General features: G+C 59.5%; 1 protein-coding gene and 1 long non-coding RNA gene across 2 annotated transcripts; both read right to left on the minus strand.

The window, feature by feature from the left end:
• Window positions 1–380: 380 nt before the first annotated feature.
• Window positions 381–8,156, minus strand: BRI3 (brain protein I3). Its single transcript, XM_090288609.1, has 3 exons — window positions 7,819–8,156; window positions 7,195–7,297; window positions 381–789 (listed from the first exon to the last, which is right to left on the minus strand). Exons 1-3 carry the CDS (start codon window positions 7,958–7,960, stop codon window positions 657–659), a joined length of 378 nt encoding a protein of 125 aa, XP_090144735.1. The 5' UTR covers window positions 7,961–8,156; the 3' UTR covers window positions 381–656.
• An 11,005-nt stretch (window positions 8,157–19,161) lies between these two features.
• LOC150001046 (uncharacterized) lies at window positions 19,162–20,079 on the minus strand. Its single transcript, XR_016513620.1, has 2 exons — window positions 19,992–20,079; window positions 19,162–19,449 (listed from the first exon to the last, which is right to left on the minus strand). It is a non-coding gene; the product is annotated as an uncharacterized LOC150001046 (long non-coding RNA).
• Between the last annotated feature and the right edge of the window lie 322 nt (window positions 20,080–20,401).

The following is a 20,401-nucleotide window of genomic DNA, read 5'->3' on the forward strand; positions in this document are numbered from 1 at the left end:
TTAGGCCCTGGATTCTTAGATATGATTTGCAGGCCCACTTGACTTGCCCAGCCACACGCTCTGCCTTCACGGGGTGGATGACAGTGGTCACTTACCTGCCCACACAGGATGGGAGAGCTGGCCTTGTCCTTGGCACTGAGGTGCATGCTCTGTAAATGTCAAGATGTTGTGTTTCGTTATAATAATAAAAGAGAACCTGGAAACAAGAACATGTGCTTGAGCTGTAAATGCCTATCAAGAAATAACAGAATTGGCCAGTGTTCAAGCTGGATGATGGGCTAGCTTATTCTAGTCTCTATTTTGTGTGTGTTTGAAATGTTCCAAACAAAACTTCCGTAAGTGGCAGTGTTTGCACACTGAATAAGCAGAACCAGGTAAGCAATGGTATGAATCTCATTTATTTAAAACAGTACTTCTCACCTCTCTCCAATTGAAGACTGCAAAAAATAAAAGCAGTGCTTTATTGCGCTGTCGTTACCCTGGGAGCAGTGTGGCTGTGCGTCCACACGCTGGGACCAGGAACCGGCTGCACGCGCCAAGTCTACCCACCTCCCTGTACAAAACAGTCCTGAAGCTGAGTCAGATAAAGCTACTGTACACAACATTTACATTAGAAAAGACAGTGGGGTGCCGGAAAGCCAGGGGCGCTGTTCCCTTTAGGTGAAGTTTGCTCCACAGTTGGGACATCTTCGCTTCCTCAAGGCGAAACAGCAGATGAACCCAAAGGGGAACAAGACGATGGCCAAGAAGATGCCCAGGAAGGTGAAGGAGTCCTCCAGAACCCCAACTCTGCAGAGAGAGAGGGGGCTTGGGTTAGGGCCCTCGGCCTGCTGTCCCCCCAGACCTCTGGCGCCTCGGTGAGCACTGGCACAGGCGGCAGCAACCCCCCGGCCTGGAGAGCCACGTCCTCCCAGGCGCGGAGTGGATGGCAAACCGCTGTCAGCTGCTGCCCAGAAAGTTCCGAGAGGGAGGGAAACTACTGGCCCTGCAATCTGCCACGGTTCCTCTTGCAAAAGAAGAAGTGAGGCGCACACTGCTAGCTTTATAAAAGTGCCTGCATCTCTGAAAACGGTAAGGCCAAGAAACCAAGTCATGAGTATTTTTTCCCAATGTTGGAAAGTCAGTTTTCTATTCCCTGGAGGGAAATGACAGAAACAGGGACAGATACCTGGGCGTGCTGGCATGTCCTGTACACCGAAAGGTTGCAGGTTCAGGCCCCAGTCAGGGCACCAGGAGACAACCGATCCCTATTTTTCTGTCCCCACAACCCCCGTCCTTTCTAAAAGCAATAAACATATCCTCAGGTAAGGGTTTTAAAAAATAGGGATAGAGTTCCGAATTGTTTGATTTTTGTATCTGGGGGCAGGGGGCAGCAATTGCAGTAAAGGACTAAGATCAGCCTTGCTCACCCAATAGCTGAAAGGCCACTTATCTTGAGAAATCTCATCTCAAAGCTTCCTCTTCAGAAAAGAAGTCGTCTACCTTTAATACGCACAATATGTGACACCGCAGACACCCAGGGGACATCACCCACTTAGGTGCCTGTCAATGTAGGTCAGACACCTGAAGTCACCACTCAGATTCAAGCGTCATTTCCAAAGACCCCCAGAGTCAGAAGCAAGAGCTGTGTGCTCAGCTCCACCTTTACTCCTTAGGCTCGCCCGGGACGCCGCTGAGGCGAACGTGACAGCCACGGCGGCCAGCTCAGCCCGGCGAGAACGGCCCCCCTCCTGGCAGACAGTGCTGGGGCCGCGGGAAGCCAGCAGGAGCCAGCTGCTCCCTGGGGGCCTGGGCACCTCCAGCCCGTGTCTGCCACGCAGGGAGCCGAGGGGAGTCCCGCCCCCTCCGCTGCCCCCCGCTGTCCATCTCGGCTCCCTCGGTCCTGCTGAAGCCACGCCGCAGCACCCTCGTCCGCACACACAGCTAAGGGTCCTTGCGCCCACAACGTCTGGAAGCAGCCCCTGCTCCTTATTTTGCCACTTGGCGTGGAGAGGAGGAAGGTCCAGCTTAATAAACAAAAGAGCAACCAAGTGTCAAGGTGACCCAGGCCAAACAGGGCTGCCTCCCTCCACTCAAAACGCCGGCGCTGTGGCAGCAGCCCGTTCTCGGAAGTCACGAGCCCACGTGGGGGCCGCGCGGCATGAGGTCACGCTCCATGCCCGCCCCCCACCCACTCGGGGGGTAGCGCCTAAAACCACTGCAAGGATGCATACATTCATTCTGGACGCCGCTCCCCAGGGCTCACCCTGAAACACGAGCCCCTGACAAGCTCTGCAGGGACAGAAAGGGGGGCTCCTTGGTCAGTTTGGGGGAAGCGCCCCCCTGCCCCTCCTGGAGTCACACTGTGTGTTTAAGGAAGAGGAGGAGTCCTGCAGTAAAGACACCTGTTCACTGTTTCACCCCGTGTTTCCCGCTTCAGGGCGCCCCCCGTTCTGTGCGTGCGCTCCTGCAGGCCTGAACCTGTACTGACAGTTCCTGTTCCTCGCCTTCTAAGGACGACGAAGGTCAGGTCCTCGGCCCTCCCCTGGGAGTCCAGAGCCGCCACCCCCGGGCTGGGCGGAGCCCACACCACACCTGCCCCAGTTCCAGGGGCCTCTCAGACCACGGATCAGGGCAGGAGACATAAGATCCAGCTGAAAAGGCACCTGAGGCCTCGCTGCCAGAGCAGGGGGTGGGGCTTCAGGAAAGCCCTGGGCCACCAGCGGTGCCCCACACATGGGTGGACGTGACAGGCTTCCCTGGGCTGGGAACTCACCCACTCTGTCCGTGGTCACGACCCACAGCTCCTACAACTACAGACACTAATCAGGCCGCTTCCGGAGGAGCTGGAGGTGGCCGGCTGGCCTCGGACCGCTCGGCGCTCTGGCACCACGCGGACGCCACACTCCTGCTTCCTCCTGCGGCTGGAACCCCAAGAGCCACGTGGACCCGCACATCCCATTAAAAAAGAGCGTCCAGTGAAAAAGCAGAGTAAGCCAGGCCTCACACCTGTCACCTGCACCAACCAAGAACCTTCCAGGGGAGGCTACTCTGAAGGAGTCACCAGGGTTCTTGTCCAGCGTCCCCTCTGGGGACCAGTGAGGCCCAAAGGACAGTGACTGCCTGGCTGAGCACACGCCTGGGCTAGACAGTCCACATTACCACACTGGACAATCAAAGCTGTTAAAGCAGCAGAACCCTCCGTGCTCAGAGGCTCCAGGAGATGCCCAGGAGGCGGCTGGGGCAGGGGCGCCCCTGCCCTGCTGCCCCCAGTGCCCTTCAGTGCGGTGTGGTCTCCCCGTAGTGCTGCCAGAGAACCCCCCCATCTGGACTGTCCTGCCTGCTGACTGCTGCTGTCCTCTGGGGTCACTGTAAGGGGCCGCAGCCCCTGCCGGCCTTTCCCCGCACTCTCTACCCATCCCCCACCCCGGTCTGCCCTGTCTACGGCTGTAGGAAGCCCGGGGGGGGGGGGGCGGGACACTCACCAGGGCCCTCAGTGCCACCCCCCCCACCCCCCCCACCCCCCCCCACCCCCCCCCCGCTCCGGCCCCCGGAGAGCCTGGCCCTCACCGCCTGCAGCCGTCACGGCAGTCCCACCCAGGCAGCGTCACTGTGCCCGCCCGGGGGGCTGGAGCCCGAGGAGGGCGGGCCCTGATCCGGCATCGGCGGTGTGGCTGGGCACCCCGGGCAGTCGGTGCCCCTGCTCTGGCAACCCTCCCGCTCGCCCCCTAAAGAGTGGAAGGGACAGCTGCCTTGTCAAGGGGCAGTGCTCAGCATGTCCACAGGGCCGCTGTGAAGAAGCCTGACGACCAGGGCGCCTTGGGCTCAGAGCACAGAGCTGTAGGCCTGGCCAGCGCAGGGGCCCCGGGGCCTCCCAGCACTCGGACCCCCGAGGATGCCCAGGGGCAGCTCCGCCTGCAGTGGGGGCTGAGCCTGAGGTTATGGCCTCAGGAAGGCCCCCCAGGCAATGGGTCTGCCCTGGACTCCTGTGGGCCACCCAGGTTTGGTCCAGGAGCAGCGGACTAGAGACCCTGGGGGGGCTAACAGGTGGCAGCCAGCCCTGGACACCACCCCACTCACCCCCACCCCCGCCTGCACACTGTGCCTAATATACAGCCCAGGACACAAGTCCCAACTCCTGGGTCTGCTGCTCGCGCTCAGGCCAGGGAGAGCCCCAGGGCTGGGAGGTGCGCAGGGCCCTTCCTGGCGGCCCGTTCAGTCCTCTCACAAGCCCACCACACCGCACCTTGTCACCCCATGCCCCGTTCACACGCTCCAGGCCCGCCTCTGCCTTCAGACCTCTCCCCAGGTCACCAGCTTCGCCCACGCTGACCGCCCAGTGCCACATTCTGGACCCTGACAGCTGTCCCTTGAGCCTCTGTCTTGGCTCCCAAGGCCTCACTTGTTCCTGGATTCCCTCCTACCCCTCTGGTCACCGCGAAGACTAAATGCCCAACGAAGCCCAGCCAGTGTGGCGGGGGGCCCGGTACGGGCCAGGCCCTGCGCCTGCGGCTCTCCTCACATCCCAGCCTTCGACGCCTTCACTCGGGGCGCCTTTCAGCGGGCAGCCTCACCACGGCCCGGGGTGAACCCAGCCAGGCCCAGACCGCAGGCCCACAGCGGGGCAGCTAGCGCAGCCACCTCCACAGGAGGACCAGTTCAGAGAGGCCAAGGGCACAGACAGGGCGCAGTGAGGGGCACGCACTCACTGCCGGAGCCGAACGACGTGCTCCTGCAGTCAGCTGAAAAGGGACGATGGAGTCCGGCTGCCTAAGGGACGGCTAGCGATGGCCAAGTGACAAGTGACACAGACTCTTACACCAGACCTCACTCAGAAGGAATCGCAGCCATGTGACACCAGCAAATTCCTGCCAAGCTGCCAGAGAGGGGAAGCTTGGCAGGCTGGATGGAAAGGGAGGCAGCAGCGTGGTCACTGAGAAGTGGCCTGTCTCCCAGCCCTATGACACCAGACAGACGGCGGCTGCACTGGACGGCGCCCAGGGGAAGCCTCTCCGCCTTTCCCGGAGACGACCAGACCTGGGCCCCCGCGCCCATGCCCCAGACCACAGGGGCGCTTCCTCGGGAGGCGCCTGGCCTCTCCCTCCGTGGCGCTGCCCAGCCGCCCTGCCCACCCTAGCCCACGGGCCAGGGCCAGCCACGCCCACACCCCACACTGCAAAGGCAGGGACCGGTCTCGGGGGCTAAGGGGCCGTGCCTCTCCAGCAGGGAGGGCAGGGACACTCCCCTATGGGGTACCCAAGTTCAGGGTGGCCCTGACTGCTGGCAATGTCCTGCTCACCCCACAGAGCGGAGGGCCCACGGGAGGACATGCCTGGGAGGGAATCAGCGTGTTTGGTCCCACCCCAATCTTGTTTTCAGAGCACCCCCTCCTCACTGCCTGCCACCCACCACCCGGAGGCAGGAAGAAGGTGATCCCAAGATGGAAAAAGCCTGCCTGGTTCCAAGTGCAGGTGCCCTGCCCTCAGCCCAGCCAAAGTCCCTCCCCAGACTGCAGAGAATGCAGCCCGACCTTGGCGCAGATTCTGAATGGCTGGGGGGCTGTAAGGCAGAAGTCACAGGCCTCCAAAATGACACAGCTCCCACCGCAGGGAAAGGGGGTGTCTCGGGAAATGCTCCCCCACCTGGCACAGCGGCCTGGAAGCTCCACAGCCCTGCGGACATCTCAGCCTCCGCCCCCAGCTTCCACCACCACAAGGGCTGGTTGCTGGTGGCTTCTCCTCTGAACTCAGGGGCTCAGCCAGCAAGAGGCTCACAGACACCCCATCAGACATGCCCGGTTCCTGGCCGGGAGACACTGAAATTCCAGCCAGATCACCCGGCTCCGGGCGCCTTCCTGGTCTTCCTTGAATCTGCCAGCCTGACACCCTGTTTAAAATGGAGATGGCCTGAAGGCCCCTTGGGACCCTCCAGCTGGTCTGAGTAGGGACAGAGGGGCCACACGCACTCAAGGGCTGAGCACCCAGGGCCAGCCTCAGGCAGACAGGGCAGGTTTCCCGTCACCCACGACCGCCCAGGATCCCAGGTGGCTCTGTCCACACGGGGCCAAGCCTTGACCCTCGCCCTGCCCAACAGCACATGATCAGCCTCGGAGTCCACGCTCCCTTCAAAGCCACCCAGAACCTTCCAACCCCAACAGAGAGAGGGGCGCGCAGGGGGCCAGCTGCCTGCCCTCCCGGCTCTCCCCTCCCTCCCCTTCACATTTTCCAACGGCGTAATGTTCACCAGCTCTGTCAGAGGAGACGCCCTTTCTGGGTTTGCCAATGGGGTCCCCTGGCTGGCACCGAGCTCCAGGCGCTCTCCCCTGCCTACAGCCCCCCCTTATTAGGCCATGGACGGCTCTGGGGATCCAGTCTGTGGCTCCCACCTCTGCCGCGGCTCCCCCTCCCCCCGGGCTGGTCTCCCACCACTGCCCCTGTGACTCTGAAACCCTTCGCTTCCCTTCACCCCACGCCGGGGCTCCCACACACCCTTCCCAAACTGAGCCTAAGTGCACGCCGGGGCGTCTCAATCCCACCTCAGAGGCTTGGACCCCTCCTCCCGGGCAGGAACAAGGGTCCTCGCCAAGCCCACGCTGACTCTGAGCCGTCCTGGCACCCGACCGCACCACGGGCAGGGCGCACGTCTCGTCCGAATCTGACTGCCCAGCACCCGCAGAGAACAAGCACCCAGCCGGCGGCGGCGTCTCGGGCCTGAGTGAGGTCACGGGGAGGCTGTGGGCCCCCGGTCCGCGGATCTGAAGAACGGGCTTCTGCCCGCTTCCCTCCAGCTCGGTCCCAGCCCTGCTGTGCACGAAGCGGGGCGGCAGCTGGAGCCCTCCCGGCCCCTGGGCGTCCGGCCCCTCCGACACACTGGCCTCGGAGTCAGGCTCCCGGGCCCCCACACTCCAAGTAGCGCCTTCCCGAGAAAAGAATGCCTCCCACCGCGTTCCAGGAATGAGAGGCTGTCCGGCCGCCTGTGGACACCGCTGCCTCCAGTCCGGCGGCCCAAAGCTCTCCACGCTCCGGGACACCGGAGCCCAGCCCAGCCGCCCCGGAAACGTGTTCAGACCCAGGACCACTGAACTCACTCTCGGCTACCGCAGCTTGTCCCAGGTCCCAACTGACCGCCCCCTGCGCCTCTCCCCTCGCAGGGTTCTGGGGGGCATGTGTGTCCTCGGAGGCTTCCGGGGCGCCGGCCCCCCGTCCTGGGACATACCTGCAGACCGGGCATCCGCCGACGACCACGATGGAATTGGCCGGGTACCGCGTGACATTTCGACTGTGGATGTTGTAGACCCTCGGGTGGTGGGTGGGTATCCCTGCGGACAGGAGCGCACGTCAGAGGGGGCAGCTGGTGACCGCTTCTGCCCGGCCGCACAGGCACGCACGCACAAACACCCAGGACGACATCTGCCTTCACTGAGCGCCTCCGAGGGGCCGTGTCAGGTGCCAGGGTGCAGGCAGAGCCTCGTGAATCTGGTTCATTTGAACCGGGGCTGTGATGCTTCGTGGGAAGGGCAGGCCTCCTGCGCGCGCCCCAAGGGGGGCTGAGGGCGCTCGGGCGGCGCCCAGACGCAGGGGCCCGACAGCAGCTTCCTGGGGCGGGAGACTGCCCCAACCCCACCCCACGGGCCGCCCCGCACCCCCCAACGGCGCGCGGGCAGCGCCCGGAGAAAAGTTGGTATCGGGGTTAAAGGTCGTCGTAGGACTTGGCCCCAAGTTTGCTCCCGGGCGCCCCGCCCGCGCGGCCCGCCCCCGGCCCCGCCCCCGGCGCTCCACCCCGCAGCCCCCTCCCCGGGCCCGCGGGCGCCGCACCCCGGCCCCTGCGCGCCGAGCCCACCTGTGACGAGGTAGGGGTAGGGGGGCGGCGGGGGCGCGGTGGGGATGGCGCCGTAGCCGGGCGGGCCGCACGCGAAGTCGCCCTGGCCGGCCTCCAGGTTGTAGGCGGGAGGCCGCTCCTGCAGCAGGGGCTTGTGGTCCATGGCGGGTGGCGCCCACCGCGCCCGGCCCTGCTCCTTCCCCGGCTCCGGCTCGGCCTCGCGGGGACAGCGGACGGCGCGGCGGGGGGCCCCGCTCCTAGCGGGCGGCGGCGGCGGCGGCGGCGGCGGGGATGGCCCCTTTCGCGGGTGGCGGGTGGCGAGCGGGCTTCCCCTCCTCGCCCCCCCGCCGCCAGTCACAAGACCCGGGTCACGTGGCACGGCTCCCGGCGGGGGTGCGGCGCGGGGCGGGGCTGAACAACGTCTTAAAGGGGCCGCCGGGACCGCCCGGCTGGCACTTGGCGAGGGCGACCCCAGGTGCCTTACCGCCTGGCGTCCGTGGCGCCCGGACCTCCCACCGCGAGGGGGGCGCGCGCGCGCTCGGACACGCCCGCACACGCTGCACTCGAGTCGTGACCTTTATGGCCCGCAGACCCCCAGCCCAACGCTAGGGCCGGTCCACGCATCTCCGAGGACACGGAGACTCCCTGCCGGCCAGCAATCCGAGGGCCCGCGTCCGCGTCCACCCACGACGGGGCAGAGGCCGGGGGCCGGCACGGCCTGGAGGAGGGCCCTGGCGGCGGGAGTTCCCAGGCCGCCCCCTGGGCGTCTCAGCCCGTGGGCTGCGCATTTTGAGTGCCCGGGGATCCCAATCAGGGCGTGGCCAGGGTCAGTGGAAGCGCCAACTCCTGCAGGAAAAATGCCGCGCGTGTGTCAGAACCGGGCCTGCTGTCGCTCAGCTGGGGTGTCCTTCTTGACAAGTCAGATTAGGTGGTTTATAGTACTGATCACAAATAATACCCCCATTCGGAACCAAAGCTCCAAATACGGGGCACCTGCTGCGTGACAGGCACCGCCCCACCCTTGGCCCTCGGCTTTACTCATTGTCCCCGCAGCTCAGGAGGCACTGATCCCTAAGGGACCCACGGCAGCTGAGGCTCAGGACAGGGGAGGTGGCCTACACTTGGCGAACGGATCACTGTCAAGACTTCTTCACGGAAGCCTTTTTGGCGACACACCTAATACTTAATGGGTTCGTCACACAACACTTGGAAAAGAAAGGCCTGCAAGCCGGAGGCCCCTCACGCTCGCTGCTCCTCGGAGCTCCGGGCCCTTCTGCGGTCCCTGCTGTGCCCCGTGCTCAGGTGGCTTGCGTTTAGACCCAGCTCAGGGACCAACCACCGCAGCTCCTCTCAGGCCCCGGCCGATTTTCAGTTCTTCATAACAGACCACTGTCAACCGAAGGTTGCTGTGGCCAAGTCAGCTCTAGAGGAACGCTAATGGGACGTCAGAGCGAGTCCAGCCCGCGAAAGCCATCTCGTGTGAGTTGAAAGATGACTGATACTGAAAGGAGTACCAGCCCTTGGTCCCTGGTTGGTCCATTTCATGCAAATAAAGACTCCAAATGCTCAGATCAGTCCAAAGAGCACCGTCCTGATTTGTTGTAAGGGAACTATTCTTATTGCTGGGGGGATGCTAATGAGGACATAGTTCTGCACCTCTGGATGGGGGAGTCTCAGTCCGTTGGTCCCATTTTGATCCCAGGAGCTGTCTTATAAGGGTCCTGGCAGCCCCGTCTAGCTTGTCCCTGAAATGCAGTGTACATGAGGGGCCTCTGGAAATAATGGCTGCTAGACTCTGGCTGTTAATTTCAGCCCAGCTAACCACAGGAGTCCTTTTGGGCAGGTACGTTCTTCCCAGGGTCAACAGCATCCTAGTTCTCTCTCACAAGTTTAGCTCCGCAAAGCCCGTTCCCGTCATCCTGGGGGGAGGGACGAGAGCTGGGCCAGGTAAGGGCCAGGTCAGGAGTGGAGGCCGGCTGAGAGCCGCCGAGGCTGTGAGCGTCAGCCAAGGTCCTGGCCCGGAATGGCATGGCCGTGAGCTCCTCAGCAGCCGTAGGGTCAGAGCAGACGGAAGTGGGGGCCCCTGGCAGCGAAAACCGGAGTGCAGCCCCGCTTCACGCCTCACCCACCGGTCAGACCTCCGAACACCTGGACAGCTGTGGACCCCCTACGGGGCCCCCATCTTTCCCAGCCTTGCAAACGGCTAACAAGCAGCGTCAGCTAACTCGGGTTTCTTCCCTGTCAAATGAAATGTAAGTTGGCCGCTGTCCCTTCAATTTTATGGTTAATTTCCCTTCCTTGTAGGCCTGTTTGCAAATCATACTCCACAAAGTCTGTAGCCTCTGGATCCCTTCTCTTCTGAAAATTACCCCACCCCCGAACAGTGCCCCCCGCTCAGAAATCCGTGTTCGTGAAGGACCCAGCGTGGCTTGCAGATTTCCCAACGCTTCGATGAAGGCTGCTCACGGACTCCAAGCAGGTCCCTCCCCTTCATTCATCCAGCAAACCTAGTGTGACTTGCTATCCCAGGTTCTGCCATGTAAGGCCTGAGGGGACAAAGATGACTGATTGGGGACACAAAAAAGAAGCAGCCTGGTAGGGAGCCAGACAACGAACTCAGAGAGCAATGCAAGGAGAGGATCAGAGGTGCCCGTGGGCCCTGGGGGCCTGAAAGTACCAGGGAGGAGTGCCCGCCTGGAAGGCCAATGGTGACCTGGCCCGAGGGACCAGGGACAAGCATTCTCGGCAGTGAACTGCAGTCCCAAAAAGCGTGCCAAGACTCCAAGTCGCTTGGTGTGGCTGGAGCCCAGGGAGCATCTCCGGGAGGCCAGGGCAGGCGGGCCCAGCTATTGGCAGTGGGGCCTCCCGTAAGAGCTCACAGAGAGAAGGCGCATCCGACCTGCGGATCAGAACGACGACTGGCTGCCGTGGAAGACTAACGGAGCAGGGCGTCGGGGAGAAGGGGCAGCTGCAGAGGCGGAGAGGAAGGTGTGAAAGAGGGTAAGAGCCATGGAGGCTTGGTGACCTCCTGGGCGAACGTGGAAGGCTCGGGCTGCTCAGGTTCCCGGCTCAGGTGACGGTGGTGCCAGAGCCTGGATGGGGATCAGAAGAAGCCGCCCGGGGAAGGGCGGGGAGGCCCAGCCCGCATCAGCTTACTGCTGTGTGCGTATCCCGGAGGACACCTCACTGGAGGAGGGCACATGCAAGAAGGGGGCTGTGAGGCTCCACCCTGCGGTAGAAGGGCCGAGAACCTCAGTGGCTGACAGCAGCTCACCACCCAGACCAAGATTCTGGAGCGCACACTTTGCCTGGAATGCAGCAGAATGGGTGGTCGCTGCCTCGTGGGGCCCCCGCTCCAGCGGGGCGTACGATGGAGGCGGGAGGCGGGGAAAGCGAGCAGCGTGGGGCGAACAGTGAGGTGGACGAGGCGCTGCAGTGGCGGGTGATGCCCATCGGCGTCAGGGCGGGGAAGCAGAGGTGAGCGGCCGTGGGAGGCCAGAAGGCCCAGCTTGTGTGTGCTCGTTTGTCCTAAGGGGAGGGAAAGCCAGAGCATGTTGATAAGCTGGTGGGAACAATCTGATCCAGAAGAGGAAGGAGGAGGCAAAAGGGCGCAGAGCAGGGCCCGATTAGCGCCCGGAGGGGCCGTCACCCGCAGCAACTGGGAGGCGCGGAGAACTGGGCGCCAGAGGAGGTGGGCGGCTGCTCCCCCTCCTTGCGTGTTTACTGTATGAAACAGGAAGCAGGTCAGCAGCTGAGCCCGAGGACAGGCGAGGAAGAGCTGGGGTTGGAGAAGAGAAGAGGAGAGAGAGGTGTGAGAGTCACCGAGGAGCATGGCGACACTGGGCCAGGCTAGAGAGCCGCGCTCGGAGGTGGAAGAGCGGGGGGCGGGATGGTTACTTCGGAGGGAGACCTCAGCAGCCTCACCTACCACATACTGGATACCTCAGTTCTTCCTCCGGCCACCCCTTGTAAGGGACAAAGAAGCCAGTGACTCTCACACTAGTAGGAGATAATTAACAGACACATCATGGAAAAGGGGCGAGGACATGACTTTCCGCAGCTCCTCACACTATCTCTGGGATCAAAAGGAGGAAGATTGTCATCATCAAACACAGAGAAATGGGAAGAAGTAGCTAGAGAACTTTACAAATAAGTTGGAGATAGACCTATAACTAGATTACCCTTAGTTAGTCACGCCCTGAGTTAAGTACTTAATCGAGTTAGATTGTGAACCCAGATTAACCAGTAATGGGGAAATGGGGAGAAGGAGAGGGGAGGGGGAGCTAATCGTGTTAGGGAGGGGAGCTAATTACATTCGTGTAAAACCAGTTTTCTTTGTTTACTCGCACACACAGGTCCCTGGCTGGCTATGCACCCGACTCTGCAGACTCGTGAATAAACGCCTCACTTTGCTGCTCAGGTCCTGTGTCCCGGTGTTTTACTATGAGCGCTTCTCACACCCTGAAGTAGGCATCATGGACATCCCCAGCACCCTGAGGAGGAAACCAAGGCACAGAAAGGCCTCCTAACTTTCCTCAGGACTCCCAGCCAGGACAGGTGGCTCTTCAGATCCCAGAACCAGCGCACAGGGCCCTAATGATCACAGCGCACTGCCTCATGCCACGCCACGCACACAAGAAAAGCCAGCCACGGTTTGCCGATTCTAACAGAAACACGCCCTTAGGGAAGAAGTCTTGGAATATACCTTCCTCTGCATACTTTTCAGTTAGCCGGGATGTTGCTCTTAACCTGCTTCTACACCACGCCCACATTAAAACAAATTTGAGTATCGCCACTTCTATAAAAGTGAGTCAGTAGGATTTTAACTGCTACGTGTACATGGAACCTGGTGGGGCCGTGGAGCCAGGGGAAACCAAAACAAGTAGCGTGCCCTTCCTGGCAGGCTCGGAGGAGTGCTGATAACCCAACACATGAGCTGCTTGCATATTCAAGCTGGTCTCACACAGTTGGGATTGTGGCACCAAAAAAAAAAAGAAAAGCAAATACCATTTCAGAATCCAAGGCTGTGACCAATTAGAAGTGCCCAGCTCAGAGAAGGCCCTCGCCAAATATTTGCTGAATGTCCGCTAACTTGTTATCTTAGATAAACACGGAGTTTTACGTGTTACCGTGAGCAGATGGCAAGCCTTACAATTCTACTAGGCAAATATTCCTAAATAATTTATAAATTAAACACAAGCATTTCTACATGACATACAGCTTCTTGCCAAGGCACATGGGAAACCTTATCACAAGTAATATGTAATTACTATATTAAAATCCACACCACAGCCTCCACTCTCCTAAGAGGTGGTCCTCACTATAATTCTGCCCCACGGGCCACGTTTCCTTGTGCAGGGCCATCTAGAAAGCATCTCTAAGCCACCGTTTCCTAGCCACTGCCAGAAGAACAGAGTAAACCCCGAGGAAGCTCCGAGCCGCTGTGCTCAGAAGCCCGGGAAAGCCGCGCAGCACGCCCAGATGTGCCGACGTACAGACCAGGAAGAGGCGAGCGCAGGGACGTCGGCACAGCTGTGGCAGCCACACACCTGTTACCTGTCAGGCTCAGAGGAACAGTACAGGCTGCGACTGGAGGCAGCGGGAGTCCGAGAAAACTGCAAAGTGGGACGTGGAGGGAGGCACGAGGGGGAAGTGGGCTGTGACCGGAACGACACCTGGCTCTCATCCGGATTGTTCTGCAAACTCCGTGCGTGCCCTGAGCCCGTCACTTCTCCTCTAGGTGCCGGCCTCCCCACACCAGGACGGCTGCCTCCTTTCAGAATTATTGCTACAACCGCGTCCCCTCTGTGGCGGCGTTTGTACTTCAGCGCCTTCCAGAGTGACAGAATCCCCCTTTCCTGAATGGAGCGTCGAGGGAGAAGCCAGCGTCTGTCGTGCTGTTGTGCGTGGGGCACTGTGCAGTGACTCTCAGTCCGCACCAGAGCCACGGCGCTCGGACGCTACTGCCCGGACCTACGGAGGCCGTAAGAGCCGTCTCCCCGCTGAGCGAGGTCCGCCCGTGCCCTTGTGGGCAGAACAGTGTCCTGTCTGGATCCCCCATGCCTGGAACACGGTAAGTACTCAGTAACTGTTTAATTGAACTTCAGGTCACTTGCCCAGGACCATCTGGCTAATAAGATTCAAACCTAGATCCTCCTGCCTCCTGGACTGAGCTCTGGCCCATAGACTGGGAAGTACCTCTCTCCTTGGGCTAGAGATAGGTGTGGATCATTCCATAAGGCCATCCCTGGTTTTAAAAATTCTCGAGTGGCCCTGGCCGGCGTGGCTCGGGGGCTTGAGCACCGGCCCGCAAACCAAAGGGTCGCCCATTTGCTTCCCAGTCAGGGCACGTGCCTGGGTTGCGGGCCGGGTCCCTGGTTGGGAGCACGCGAGGCAGCCAGCTGCCGTTTCTCTCACATATTGTCTCTCTCCCTCTTTCTCTCTCCCTTCCCCTCTCTCTGAAAATAAATAAATAAATGAATAAAGTCTTTTAAAAATATATTTTAAAAACCTTGGGTGCCCAGATCATAGGGAAGCTGCCCATGAAGATGTCTAATGCTCAGTGTTTTTTGTGGTTATGGAGTGTCACTCAGGGAAAAAGACAACCCTCCGTCCATGGAAGTTACTCAGACTCAGAGAAGGTATTTCCCTATGAAATCTGTCACCACTGTTTACGATGATAGAAACCAAGATGAACTTGAAGTGAACTTGTTACCACTCACGGAGCACTGACTTGGGTGGTAACCAGGCATCTTTGGATGGGGGACGCAAACGACCACTGCCAAGCTGAGACAGAGCAGCCACTCCTGGGGTAAGACCTTACAGGGCCCTCGCAGGCGCGGAGGGTCTGGTCTCCTTCGCTACTTGGCAGCAGCAGCCAGAACTGCAGGCCACGGGGCCAAGCAAGCGGAGCGATGGAGCCCGGGGCCAGGGGGCTGCAGTGGGTAGGGTCCTCAGGAAGGAGAGGCCGCCCCTCTCCCCTTCACTGCCCCTTCTCCTCCTCGCCGCCGGCCAGGCCCACCCTTCCCCTCCCTCCTGGCCCTGTTCGCCGCTCCTACCTGCAGCTTGGACCGTGGACATGGTCCCCAGCTTCAGCGGGCCACCCCTGGGTGGTGAGAAGGGGCCTGAGGGCAGGGCTGGGGAAAGCCCCCTTACGTTCCAGCAGGAGACAGCGAGTGGCCCACGACATGAATGAGTGACGGAGGGGAAAGCCGCAGGGCAGGAGCCATCTCGGGTGGGGTGGCCCGCGGGGGGGACCTGGGCAGGGCTGGGCCTCCACAGGGGACAGAATGCAGCCTCACAATCCGGCCCTCCCTCCAAGATTCTCAGGTTCTGAGCCTGGGGTCCCAGCACCAGGAAGAGGCTCACGGCACCACCTACCAGATTTCACCCGGGAGCTGGAAAGGGAAATTGTCCATTTAACATCACTGCCAAGAGTGCCCTTGATTTTAAAAAAACCATAACCATGAGAGGCAGGGGCTGGAAGGCCAGCCAGGTGAGGACAAAATATGGCCGGTACCCAAGACAAAGTCGCAGTGAGGCTTTTCGCTATGGAAGTGTCAGCAAGGACAGGTGGGGTGAGGATGTAGCCTTACTCATGACTAAGCAAGAATGGCCCCCAGATTCCAGGAACCAACCCCCTCAAATGAGACCATCTTTCACTCGTTGGCTTTTGTGGGTCATCCTCCCCACTTCCCTAGGACAAGTTCCCTCTGTAATTCCAAAGCAGAGCTGAGAGAGAGGGAGATGCAGTTGTATTCCTCTGCCAGGAGAAGGGGGTACCCAGGCAGGCGCTGTGCATAAAGCCAGGGTGAGGTCCGGAAAAGCAGCAGCTGGCGGGAGGACCCCGCAGGGCCCACCCACTCTGTCCGGCCGCGCCCTGCACTCACTGACCAGCAGCCCGAAGGAGCTGGCTGCTGCAGGTTAGAAAGGGGGACGGGTGTGAAATGCAGAACAGTTCTTAACTGCACACCACGCACCACGCTGCCTGAGGAATCCACTTCCAAATCTGAGCTGGTCCCTGAAGGTCATGATTACAACAAGCAAAACCCACACGCTACGGATTGAGTCCTCGTTGGTTTCAGTGACAACATCCCCTTCCTGTATTTCTACCTGTGGGAGCCGGGACCTGCGGTCTGGTTTTCTCTTTTTCTTTTTCTGTTAAACAGCCTCACTGAGGTATAATAATGCGTCCTTTCCTTTAAAGGCTACACAGCCTTCCTCCCCGTCTCGTGCGTGTGGGTCCTGGTCCCTCTCACCCCTGGCCTCCCTGCAGCCCCTTCACACCAACTATCAGAGGAGCCATCCTGGGGAGCCATGCACTCGGCCCGCTGACCAGCACCCCCTGCTTAACCCTCCAATGGCTCTCCTCTGCCCGCAGCATGAAATCCAAGGTCTGGTGCCCCTGCAAGGAGCTCCCTCCACACAGGCCAGTTTCCCTTCCTCCTTGATTTCCTGTATCGCTCCCTCGGCACGTTTCCCTGGACATTTTGGTTTTGAGGCGGCAAGCGAGGAGGGCTCTCCCGCGGCTTTCTGATTCAGCACACGGGCTCCAGGCCAGGCTGGCCGGGTTCCAGTCCTCTACGTCCTCGACCTACTAACTAGGAGCCCACCTGGGACACAGTTTCCTCATCTATAAAACGGGGCAGGAACTACAGATCCTTCACTGGATTTTTGTCGGAGGCAAACAAGGCAGTGGGTGGCTACTGCCTCTGCCCGCTACGTGCTGCCTGGGACCTCGCCTGACGTGTCTGCACATCACGCAGCGCCATTACGTAAAACGTGAGAGTCCTGTCCCTCCACACATAGCATGGTGAAGAGTTTAGAGTAAAGCCTGTCACCTTTTCCATTAGTCACATGTATCTGTAATTTACCAGGGTGGACTTTTTCTCCACGTGGGACCACACGGTGCTTTGTTATGTGATTTGCTGAACACCTGGAGACCTCTGCAGACCCATCCAGATGACCTCTGTCCCCTGTCTTATTACAGCCTAACGGCTGTCCGTTTGCCAGAAGCCAGGTCCTCCACCCGGATTCTGGAACCCAGACCCCTTTTGCTTCCTTGACTAGGCTCCTACCTGTCGTAGCAGCGTCTGGTGCAGAGGGGACACCCACGACCCTGCACTCTGTTTAATGCTCAGTTGAAGCTCTCAGGCCTAACGAACCAAATTTTATAAATCTTTGCGGATTTTTTCTTTTTTGGTACATCTAAACAATTACAAATATACTAAAGTAACTCTCTTAAACAATATAACCTGCACTAATATAATAAACACAGCATGTTTGAGTCTTTTGAATATTGCAAACACCTTAGGTAGCAGAGAAACCATATGCTAATGTAATGATAACAAAACCAATTTCTTACTCTAAATATCAATATCGTGGCTTTAATGGACATGTTCATTATGTCCTTTACTTTTTAAAAAATATCTTTTTTTTTTTTTTGGTTACTGTGATATTTTTCCAGGGATGAAGGCCCCAAAGAAAAAGAACGGCATCCCTAACCAGCTGAGTTAACCCATCTGGTTCTAGATGGATGGATGCTTGTCTGGGGCTGTGTCTAGATGCACTTCCCAAGGCCATCAGATGGAAGTCACTTTAGGCTCAAACCCTGCACAGAGGTTTTAGTCCTCTGCAACCTTGCGTCTCCCCTAAAAAGCTGCGTGTTGGAAGTCTTGCTTGGCAGTATTACATACTGGGCTTTTATGACTGACTGCCCTTGTCTTGCTGTTCTGGAATAGTGGCTTGATCTGTCAGGATTATACAAAATCTACGTTTGCCTTCTTGGCATCGTACTAAGATTAGCGAGGCCATCTAGAACTCTACCGCCAAGAAGTGAAGGACAGCATCTTCACGGTCACGTCTTCTCCTGTGGACGCCTGGGTAGTGTGTGACCTGGGAACACACTGCGGAGCCTGCTCACTGCCTGGTTCTGTGTGGGAGCACTGGGCCGGGCACCCCCGGGTCTCAGGAGTAACCACCGGTGCGCTGACAGTCCCTGCTTGTCCGGGGGCCACCGGCTTTGCTCACTGGCCCCGCCCATGTCCCTGTTCGCACTCACACAGCCCAGAACCTGCACCCAGCCCCACTTTACAATCGGGGAGGACAACACACCCGTGCGTTAGCCATCTCCTATACGACAATCAGCACGGGCTTAGCAGCTTCAAACAACGCACATTTATTATCTCTCAGTTTCCGTGAGTCAGGAGCTGGCACGGCTTCCCTAACGGGTCTTCCGCTCAGGGTCTCACAAAGCCGTGATCAAGGGGTCCCCGGGCTGCATGCTCACCTGCAGGGCGAGGGGGGAAGGATCTGCTTCCAGCCGCACGGGAGCAGCTGGCGGGACCCCATCCCTGCGGCCCACACCTGCGCTCTCGCGCTCGGACGTCCACTCTCTGCCCTCACGCGCTCCGCTGTCACTGTTCCCCCAGCGGCCTTCCGGACCACGCTGTGAGGTCTCTGAGGGAGGGGCTCTCTTACCCCGACTGCAGTTTCCAGGGCTTACTGACCGCTTGACACATACTACTCAGTCTTTACCATCACAATGAATGTGCCTCCCTCAGTCCCCAAGTAACGGCTGAGCCACGCACTGATGGGAGAGGCCAAGAGGCTGGCGGTCCGCAGAGCTGGCGGCACACGTGTGGCCCTGTCTCCGTGCCGTCCTCCACCCACCAGCAATAAGACTGCAGCCTCGGGCCAGCCCTCTCCTAACACAGCTCCCAGGAGGCTCCCCACAGGTGAAATGGGGGTGGTCCGGTCGTTCTCGAGCTCTTTCTGATGGTGTGTCTTTGTTAACCACAGTTTAGCTTTCCCTGTAGGAACTATCATGCGCTGAGAGCAACCTCGTCATCCCAAGTGGTTCGTGGTGTCCTGACCTCGGTCCTGCTAACCGTCAGCCCTCCCTGAGCAGAGCCACCGCTCTTAGCACTCAGCCAGGAGGGCTGGGGTCCCAGGGAGGCCCACGCTGGACACAGCTCCCTCCTTGCGCTCTGCTAATAAAATTAATCTCCACACGGGTGTCTCCTTGTGATACTTAAGGTGGCAGATGAAGGAGGTAAAAATGGGATGCTCCATCCGCCTGGTTACACAAAGTCATGTGAACAGGACAGCGGCAAACGTCCCCGCGACAGAAACACTTGCGGAGCGCCTGCTGTGTGTTAGAGTCTACGCTAGCACCGCGGGGAATTCAAATTGGCCAAGAGACCCGTTCACCTGGAGCGGAAAAGGTTTAGTGGGGGAGACAGAGCGCTAGCGGGCAGGGAACACCGCCGCCCATTGGAGCTTATTTGAGTTGCGTGTGTAAAGATGGTTATTTGGGGTGAAGGGGGGTAAACTGATGTCAGTAGTGAGGTACAAGGGTGGAAGTAGATTCAAAAAGAAGCAGGTTACCTTGTTGACATATCCTACGTTCCAGGAAGCAGAATAGAACGTGCCCTTGTGCCTTTGCCCTAAGGCCTAGTCCTTCTGCGCCCGGAGGCCACGGGTCTCTGCTGACTGGGCCGCAGCCTCCCTGCGGGACCGCCATCCACCTGCTCCACCTCACTCTGCATGACACCACGTGGTGGCGGCGGCTGCTGGTCGCCCGCAGCTTGAGGAGCTTCTGCTGGCAGTAAACTTGAGCAGCACGTTAACCACAGAGAATCCATGTTTCATCTGTACATAAAAGGAACATACTCTGTTTTGACGCCAGAAATATAACCTGTCAAACAAACCAACTGTGCACACATGAGGCTTATCCCTCCCCTACTCCAAAGGGATGTTTCCGATCCCAACCCCCCAGTTCTTCCTCCAGCACAGGGGTGGGCCAGGTCCGGGTCTCAGCACCCCGAGCTCCCCAGGCTCCCGCAGGGCACAGGCCACCCAGGACGAGGCCGGACATGCCCGCACGACTCCCAAAGCCAACAACCTACAGCGGCCAGAACTACAACTGGCAAAGACCTGCGGAGAACTTTCCTCCTAGAAGAAAAGCGTCAGGAAGTTTTACGGACGCGTCTGAGAGCAAAGGGGGTTGATGCTAACTGGAAACCATGCTAGGACAAGAGGCATAAACCCAGGGGGACCCTGCCGCCCCTCTAATTACAGATCTGAGTGTGGAGACACAACAAACCTTCTAGAAGACAATGTAATACCCTTAAGGCCTTGTGATGAGGATTTACACACACACACACACACACACACATGTAAATAGCACCAACCTTGAAGGAAAGATACAACTCGATTTCTTGCAAATCAAGAGCTTCTCCTTATCGGGACACCGGTTCACGAAGAGCTTGGAAAGGCAAGGCGGCGCAGGAGAACCCCCACATCCAGAACACAGGAAGAGCTGCCGCTCTGGAAGAAAAGGAAACCTCTAAACTGGGGGTGTGGGGGGAGGAGGGCGAAAGACATGAAGAGGTGCTTATTAAAAACGAGGAACTACAGGTGGCCACTGAGCTCCCGAGAAGCGACCTCCGCAGGAAGCGGGGACACGCAGGTCAGGGCCACGCGGAGGCCCGCAGCCCGGCAACGCGCGGCCGGCCCACTACCCAGACAGCGCCTGGCGTTGCCCAGCGCAGGGGAGGGTAGGACAGTCCTGCGGGCATCGAGGCCGCAGCGAACGGGACCC

This window comes from Furipterus horrens, unplaced genomic scaffold (assembly GCF_987537825.1).
Source record: "Furipterus horrens unplaced genomic scaffold, mFurHor1.1.pri manual_scaffold_10, whole genome shotgun sequence".
Lineage (NCBI taxonomy): Eukaryota > Metazoa > Chordata > Mammalia > Chiroptera > Furipteridae > Furipterus > Furipterus horrens.